The sequence below is a fragment of the Plecotus auritus genome, assembly GCF_963455305.1.
Source record: "Plecotus auritus genome assembly, chromosome: 2".
Classification (NCBI taxonomy): domain Eukaryota; kingdom Metazoa; phylum Chordata; class Mammalia; order Chiroptera; family Vespertilionidae; genus Plecotus; species Plecotus auritus.
In genome coordinates, this window is record NC_137771.1 from 45,536,036 (window position 1) to 45,545,479 (window position 9,444).

The 9,444-nt window shown below is 43.7% G+C and overlaps 1 protein-coding gene across 11 annotated transcripts in view; it reads right to left on the reverse strand.

The window, feature by feature from the left end:
• Positions 1-4,831, reverse strand: part of DOCK7 (dedicator of cytokinesis 7) — a 200,367-nt gene extending 195,536 nt beyond the window's left edge. For all 11 annotated transcript variants that reach the window (XM_080656332.1, XM_080656339.1, XM_080656336.1 and 8 more), the window contains exon 1: positions 4,696-4,831. In XM_080656332.1, the coding sequence (XP_080512458.1) occupies positions 4,696-4,733 (38 nt within the window). In that variant the 5' untranslated portion in view covers positions 4,734-4,831. The remainder of the gene's footprint in view (positions 1-4,695) is intronic.
• Positions 4,832-9,444: the final 4,613 nt, after the last annotated feature.

Here is a 9,444-nt window from a genome sequence, read left to right on the forward strand (position 1 = left end):
CAGAACCAAATTGGCCAGCAGACGAGGGCAGTTGGGGGCGAAATCAGGCCTGCAGGGGAGGGCAGTTGGGGACAAGATCAGGCCGGCAGGGGAGGGCCGTTGGGGGCAACCAGGCCGGCAGGGGAGGGCAGTTAGGGGCGATCAGGCAGGCAGGCAGGTGAGCAGTTAGGAGCCAGTGGTCCCAGATTGCGAGAGGGATGTCCAATTGGAGAGGGTGCAGGCTGGGTTGAGGGGAACCCCCCCCTCCGTGCACGAATTTCATGCACCGGGCCTCTAGTAGGTTATAAGATACTCAGCATTAAGAGTTAGTGAAATGAGTATAACAAAAGCTCAATTAAGTATATGTTCAAAGTGACAAAAGAGGCAGCTTTAAAGTAGTTGATAGTAATTGGAAAGGATTTACTTTGATCAGGAGTGAGATAATGAATTGAACATAGCAGATTCAGCAGATTGAAAGATTGGGCCTACCCAACCAGAGTTATGAACAGGTTCAGGACTAAAAACAATTGGGGTTATAAATAAGCCTATATCTAGGAAACCCTATTCATGTAAAATTTTCATCAGAAATAAAGATCTGATGAAAGCCTTTCATTATATTCTGGTTCTTTAGCAGCAAAATGATACTAAGTTAACAAAGGCAAGGATAACTTTTGAGATGCTAACAGTAGAAAATCTGGAACTACTCCAGAAAATATTTTGCAGAAAGAAAATACAGTTGAATAAAAAGTGTAAGACCTGCCCTGACCAGGTAGCTCAGTTGGTTAGAGCTGCCTTCCAATATGCTAAGGTTGCAGGTTCAATCCCAGGTAAGAGCACATACAGGACGCAACCAATGAATGTATAAATGGGTAAAATAACGAGTCGATGTTTCTCTCTCTCAAACCAATAAATTTTTTTTTAATTTATTTTAAGCATAAGACCTTAAGACTAGAAGTCAAAGGACTAGGATTTGAGTTCCAATTTAAGCAAATAATCCCATGCCCAGTAGGCCTCAATTCCTTATCTAGATTATGGACAAAATAATAACAAAAAATAATATAGAAATAAGAATAGCAGCAGCTAACTTTTTTTTTAATGGTTCTTATGTTTCAGGCACAGTTCTAAATTTTTTACATGTATTAACTCACTTAATCCTTACATTAATCCTATGGAGGTGATTTATCCCTGCTTCATGGGATGAATAAATGAAAACAGAGAGGTTAGATCAACTGTCCAGAATCACATAGCTATTGTGATATAAGCAAAATTTCAACCTGTATAATGTGCCCTGGATTTTTTTTTTTTTACTATGTTCTTCTGCCTCTCTGGGTTATGAAGATGAAAATGTAGTAAAACGTATTTTAAGAATATACAAATGCTTATCATTACTGCTGAATATCAAGTAACAGGACAAAATAATCCAAACAAAAAAATCCTAGATCATTAATTTACAGTCAACATTCCAAAAAATGAACATATTATATGCTGGGGGTGAGTATAAACCTTAACAATGCATGTGCCTTGTCCTTAAAAAGTAGGGAGACAAGATATTGACAAAATGAACATGCTGCCTTTCTATGATGAGCTGAGGTAAGCAGAACAATCAATGATACAGAATAAAGAGCTTGAAAATCACAGCTTCAAAAAATAACAGCACTAAAATAACAGCAAACGGATTAGGAAATAACTGAGCCAGAAAAGAAATCAACGTAATTCTTTTTTAAGTAAAGGTTTCTAATAATTATAAAGCTTTTTAAAAAAAGAAAGATAACGTTTCAAATGGCAACAAGTTTTTCAGAGCAACAGATTTCATATATGCACACCATAGAAGGGATTATCACTACCAAGCAAAGGTCCTAGCCATATTATAAATACTGTAACAGCAAAAAATTGTTGATACTTACTGGGCACTAGTAAAAAGCACTGTTCTAAGCACTTTACATGTATTGATTGATTTAATCTTTACAACAACCCTATAAGTCCTACTATTATCCCATTTTTTTATAGATAGAGGTAATGAGGCATAATGAGGTGAATAAAGTAACATGCCCAAGTTTACTCAATGAGGGGCAGAGCTAGTATGGCAGACTAAGGCAGTTTGCTTCCAGAGTTTGTGCTATTGTACTTCCTTTAGTAGGAAACTAAGAAGCAGAACAAGAATTTATTCAGAAATATTATTCAGTCATATTTGGAAACAAGGAAGAAAGTGCCTTTCACTCACAATAAGCAGATAATACTTCATCTATAGCAGTTCTGTCCTTGGCCTTCCCTCCACATTAAGACTGCACATTTCTCCTGGGCTTTCATCTCCTCTGCTTCAATTACAATCAACTTACTGATGACTCCCAAATCTAGATCTTCACCCCAATCTCGCACCTAAAACCTGTACCAACAACCTAGTAGACTTTTCCCTTTGAATGCTCCATGAGCACCTCAAATGAGCATGTCCAACACTGAATCATGATATCAATTCCACCTCATTTCTACCCTCTAACCTATTCTTTCTCCTGATTTTTTTTTTATTGATTTCAGAGAGGAAGGGAGAGGGAGAGATAGAAACATCAATGATGAGAGAATCATTGATCAGCTGCCTCCTGCACTCCCCCTACTGGGGATCTAGCCCGCAACCTGGGCATGTGCCCTTGACCAGAACTGAACCCAGGACCCTTCAGTCCCCAGGATGACGCTCTATCCACTGAGCCAAACCAGCTAGGGCCCCAATATACTTTTAAGACAATTTCTATTATCACCATTCCCATTTTACAGATGAGGAAACTGAGGCACAAAGAAGTTAAAAATTTGCCTAAGGACACAGCTAATAGTCCACAGGCTGATGTTCTATCCACTGAGCCAAACCAGCAAGGGCCTAACTTTACTTTATAAGGCTATATTAATTTGAATTTAGTGTTAGTTTTGCAAAACCGATCTTGTGTGTGTGTGTGTGTGTATGTGCATATGTGTGTGTGTTGTCCTGTCCCATCTAAAGACAAACTCCATAGATGGAGAGCAAACATTGTATATGTTTCATATCTAAATTCCTAATGTGCACATTCTTGAACAGTGCAATGTTCTCAGAGATGAACTTTTGGTTTCATTAAAGAGAAATTAATACTAAGCATGGTGTCAAGTAATATATCTTTTTAAAAATGGCACTGCCTTCAGAAACAAGACCCAATTGTTTTTCAAATAAAGTACTAATTGAGTATTAAATCAATCACAACTCTCTAGGATATGCTAATTATTGTAAGTGTTCAGTGATAGCTAGTATAGGCCATGCACTATGCTAAACACTTTACACACATTTTGCCATTTAATTTTCACAACAATTCTACAATCTGGGTACTGTTATTATACCCATTTTCCAGAGGAGGAAACTAAAACTTTAAGATAGCTTAAACAATTTGGCCAAGATAGCAAGTTAGAAAATAACAGTAGGGATCCCACGTCATAGTTTAACACTAGAGCCCGTGCCCTTTAGCATTTACTATTTTGCCTCTTAAGGAGAAAATGAAATACATCTTTAAAATGTCAACGAAAAAAAATTAAGCACCAAAGCTTAAAACAAAGAAATGTTAGGTTTAAATATACAACGTGCCAAAATAGAGAAGCACTATGGAAGTTCAGGCAGTTAAGAAAGGACCTGTTTGGGAGGTCCAAAAATCTTTAAGAAACCTCAGCAAACTAAAAAGATCCAGACCCACAGAAATACAATTGTCAAAAAATACATGTGAATGTTTCTTTTATTGGAACACCATGATCCATAGAAACCAAAAATGTCTAGCATCTTATACACTAGTATATTCCACAAAGAAATCCTACAAATACTAGAATCCTCCACAGTAATTCAATTTTTAGCTTTTGGGGGGGGGGGGGGGGGGGGGGGGGGGGGAGAAATGTGACAATCAACCCACCCAAACAGGTGAAAGGCTGGGAAACCTGGGTGAAAGGACCCGTGAGTGAAGAACACTGCCTTTCATCCATCTTCCTCCGGTGCTGGAAACACAGGGACCCACTGAAATGCACATGGTATTAACATCAAGCTGCAGCCCACAATTCGCCCAACGTTCTGCAGCAGCACACCGAAGGTGCAGACCGCAGGTTCTTAACTTTTCATTGTGGCCATAAATCCTGGGTGCAGGAGCCCACAATGAATTGGGCCTCTGGGTGCAAAGAGGGTCCCTGTCAGATCTCTCAGGAAGGGAAGGGAGCGTGAAGGAGGGGCGGCCTCCCCCGGCCCGAGCCCGCGCGCGCCGCTCCTTTTGTCGGGGTGGAGAGGTGGGCGGCCGCCCGCACCCTCCGGGGGGCACACGGGGAGTGGGCGGGGAGAGCGAGGGGGCGCAGCGCCGCGGCTTTCCCGGCGCCGGGGGTGGGGACACAAAGAATTTGGGAAGCGCCACCGATCAGCCGGCCGGCCGAGGAGCTTCCCCACCCGCCCGTCCATGAGCCGCCGCGAAACTCCAGGCCCGGGTGCCCGCGGGCCGGCGGAGGTGGAGGCGGGCGCCCCGGGCTCTCGAGGTCCCGGAGTAGGCGAGGCTGCGGGCCGGTATCCGAGGGCGGCGCGAGGCCGCAGCCGCCAGCCTCTCCGCCCAGCCGCAGGGCAGGCCGCGGGATCCCGGCGCCCGCGCCGCCACACCCACCCACCCCCGAGGCCCGGCGCGGGAGGACTCCCCTGCTCTTCCTCCGGCTACGGCGACGCGTCCCACGCCCGAGATTTACCTGCTGATCTTCTGGGCGAAGGCGCGGCGCTCGGCCATGGCTGCGGCGGCGGCGTCGGTCTGAGCGCGGAGAGCGGGCGCGTGCCTCCCTGCTCGCGCTCCCTCGCTCGCGGCCTCCGCCAGTCCCGGCGCCGGACTCGGGAGGCTGGGGCTGGCGGCCGAGCCGGGAACGAGCCCTACCGTAATGCTCCTGAGAGTGGCGCAGTGAGAAACCGCTCCCCACACCCCCCAAGCGCGTCAATTCCCGCGGGAGTGCGGGCGGGGGAACCCAGAGGAAGAGTGGGGCGTGGGGGGACCGAGGCGCCAGCCCTGGCCGCCGCGCTGCTGTGGCCCGCACGACCTACAGGACAGAGAGAGAAGCCAGAATGGGGCCAGCGACCTAGCGGGAGGGGATGAGGGAAGCGAGGGGGGCCCTTCCCAAAAAGGAAGGGAAGGAAATGGAAGATGGACTTTGCTGAGCGGGGCTGTGCTCTGCCGCCCCGGGTGGCTCGGTTCGAGTGCCAGCAGCGCCCATCTCCGACCTATTAAAAGCACGTTCTTTTCTTTTTCCACCGTGTGAACGGGGTTTGACTGGACAAAGAATGGTTTGTCTTACAGAGAAAGAGACAGAAAAGGCCTTTCTCCTACAGAAGTAACAGTAATAATAGTTGACTTGCGGTGCTTCGCCGGGCCCTGGATTAAAGTTTTACAACCACGATATTATTTAAAATTCACAATAGCTCTCTGAAGTAAGTTATTACAGTTTTAGCGAGAAGGAAATTGTTTCAGAGAAGCTAAGCTACTGGCCCCAGGTCACACAGATAATAATCTCTGCCACTGGCGTTCAAGCCCGAGCCCAGGCCTTTGCTTAGAGGACAAGTGTTTTGGCCTTGATAGTACTCTTCCTGAGTCTGTTACTTCCCCCTTTTGGATCTCATTTTCCATTATATATGTTGGACGAAGTGAGCTCTATGTACCTTACCAATTTCCTATTCTATTAAGTAATTTCTGCGTATCACTCTAACTGATCTTGCCCATTAAATCTGATTATTAAATAGGGAGTAGCAGAAAGCATGCTTTATTATTCTGTTGTAATCCCATGTGTCTAGATTGTTTGCCTCCTAGTGCACACTTGCTGATTAGTGAAGATACAGTGAAAATAAGAACAGTATCTTGGTCTTTTGTACCTTTCCTCTTAAGTATTGCAAGAATTTACCCTATGTATTTGTTTATTATCATCCCCGCTGTGTCCTTGTGAAGTACGTGGGATACTTATTTTCCTATTTTACAGTTGGCAAATTTGTAGTATTCAGCCATTAAGTTATTTGCCTGGACTCACACACTGAGTCAGAGGTGAAAACCTCCATTAGTCAGATCCAGAACTTCCTGTCCAGTGCTCTAACAGTGTGGGAGATTTCATTTACGTATTTTGTATAACAGTGCTCACTCCAGCAAAGATAGTTTCCTCAAAGAGGAGATATATGTAGGTTCTACCTAATTGTAGAGCCCACCTAGGGTTCTAGAGAATACAAAGCTGGATTAGACTCAGTCCTACTCTCGGGAAGTTTGAGTCCATTGGGAAAGATGAAACAGCTGCTTATAAAACTGTAAGTAAAGGCTCACACTGTATCATGGCATTTCAGATCCTCTGTATAGAAACCCAATCTTATTCTGCCGCTTCCTTCCTATATGACCTTGGGTAAATTACTTAACTTCAACTCTAAAATGGGGGAAATAATTGTACCTACTTGAAAGAGTAGAGTGAGGATTCATTGAGTTAATTCGTATGAAGTTATTAGAAAAGGACATACGGTAAGTACTATATGTATTAGCAACTGTTGTTATTATCACTATTACTATCATTATTCATCATTACACTGAAGCTTGTCCTGGGTGCTTGATAGTCCTGAATTGGTGTCTGCTCTCAAGCCCAGCCAGATGTTGTATGCCTTTATCTCTGCTCCCAAACATCTTTTCACCACTTTCATAGAGAACTGACCAAATTCTGTTTTGAATAGTTCTTTGTATACATGACTCACTAGTTGCCAAAGTGTCTGGAAGGACATTGCATGCACTGTGCAGCCTGCTGGGAACATTTAGAGCAGAAAGAGGATTTGCAGGACCAAGCTGTAAGCAGGATAAACAGTTTGGGGAATACTCCAAGCAAGAATGGTGGCCCCCACCTCTGGGGAAGTGCTGGCAGTCACAGACAAGACCAGTCTGGGCAGATATCCATGTTCCACAGGGTTCCAATCTCAGGGAAATGTATGGAGTTCAACAAAGGAAGTGAGAGTGGAATTGCTTTGGCTGACCAGCATTCATGCTTCCCACACTAACCTGCACACACATGCACGTATGTACACGTGTGCGTGCTTGCGTACACATACACACTGGCCTCAGTTCACCATACTTCTATGGAGCTGACCTCCCCACCCCAGCTCCCCTGTCATCCCAGTTTAAAGGATGAGTATGTGTGGCCTAACCCCTGGAAAGCAGAGCAGCACATTCCTCTGTCTTATGTAACTAGTTTAGAGATAGGCATGTGAATCGAGCCAAGACTATGGGGCCCAATCAGAACTAAAAATTACATGTGCTGTACCAGGTACCTCCATCTCATTTGCCTGAGAGTGAAGTCAAACACAGCAGAGAGGAGAGCAAAAAATGGGAACAAGGAGGAAGAGACGAGCTCCTATAACATTACTTGATCCTTGGACTTTGCAGTTACACAAAGTAATGTGCTGAGGTTTTGTCTGTTGTTTGGTTTGGTTTGGTTTGTGATTTTGCTTAAGCTAATTTGAGTTAATTTGGTTTTCTGACATTAGCAACTGAAAGAGCCTTACCTGATAGAGACCTTTATTTAGTCAACTAATGCTACTAGGCCCTGGAGATAAAACGGTAAATGAGACACTATTTGTGTCCTCAAAGAGTTTAGAGTCTAGTTGAAGAGATAAACAAGTAAAATGTATGTTAAGTACTAACACGGGAAAAGTTCAGGATGCTCCATGTCAGTTCTAGATAGCATCAGGTCTCAGCAGCAGTTAAAGACTAGAGTATCACCAGGATGTTCATTTGACACAAGATGGTGAAAACTAGATGGCGTTTAACTATGTTTAACCCTATTAAAACTTTGTGGAAAGACTGTTTGGAACTCTGGAGCACCAATGGCTCAGACATTGATGAATTCAGAACCCAAGTCTCCCACTGATGGGAAGATACTGGCAAAGAAACTACTTACCAAGAGCCAGGACCTATTTGGCAGAGCAGCCTCAAAACAGTGACTTTTAAGAAAGAAAGCCTCAGGACAGTTTTCCCACTAGACATACACATTGTTCTAAAGTCCTTTAAGCAGAAGACTTAGGGATGTGGCAAGAAGACAAAAAGGGAGAGGAATTCATATTAGTTTCACATTCTAACCTTTACTGAGTTCAAGTTTCCCCCTTTAAGGAAGATTATGGTTGTGACAAGGTCAAGGTTCTAAGGCCACAGAGTGTTTGTGTTAAGAGGGATAAAGTTCTGGCTTTGCAGGCAGAATGTGTTCTCTTTGGGGGGATTTTGGGGAGGGAAGGACATAGAGAGTGGTTCCTTTGTTTAAGCTTGAGCTTTTATTAAGCATCTCTGGATTCATGCGATAAAATTGACAAGAGGCTCCCTCCACTAGAAGGCTCTAAGGAAGGCCAATGAGTGTGGCCCAGAGGAAGGGATGACTGGGCCATGCTACTTGGGCTTACCTCAATCCCAAACTGAAGTCTAGGAGTTGGGCACAAAGTCTAAGCTAGGGAAGCTTTTGTCTACCTCATCCTCTGTCACTCACTCTCTCTTAATGTCTAGCAATATGATTTTTACAAGAGACAATTCTGGGATTCTAAACCTACCCACACGCACAACTAATAGCACCTATATTTACTCTTATGTTGCTTACTACACTATTCACTAATTGCCTATTAATCTGTATTTTCCATTAGATTTGACCTCTTGTTCACCATTGTATTTCCAGCATATACTACACTGCCTGATCTATTATAATCACTCTGTGGATATTTTTGAGCAAATAAATGCCATGGACTAAAATATTTTGTGATCTTGCCTTAATTTACACTTCCCCAGAAGCAATGATTAATAAATCACATGAATATGTCCATCAACTCAGATGCTCTCCAAACCCCATCATCTAGGAGTTTTATGGAGATTCCATTAGGTAGGCATGATTGATTAATCATTGGCCGTTGGTGACTGAATTCAATCTCCAACCACTCCTCTCTTCAGAGGTCTGTGGGTGGGGCTGAAAGTCCCAACCTCTAATCACAAGTGGTTCCTCTGACAACCAGCCCCCATCCTGAAGCTATTTTGAGGCCCACCAAGAATCACCTCATTTGCATAAAAGATGTGGTTGAAAGAAGATCGTTATAAATAACAAAAGATGTTCCTGTCACTTCTATCATTCAGGAATTCTAGGCTTTTAGACAAAGACCAATATGTATTTCTTATTGTATCATATTTCAATAAAATTATTTTTTAAAAAGGATAAAATACACTTGAGACATAATATATTAGTCAGGGTTCTCCAAAGAAACAGAACCAATCGGATAGAGAGAGAGAGATTTATTATAAGGAATTGGCTCACGAAGATAATGAGGCTAAGTGCTAAGATCTGCAGTTGACAAGCTGGAGACCCAGGAGAGCCACCGATGTTCCAGTCCAAGTCAGAAGGCATGAGAACCAGGAGAGCTGGGAATGCAGTTCTAGTCCGAAGGCCAGCAGGCTCAAGATCCAG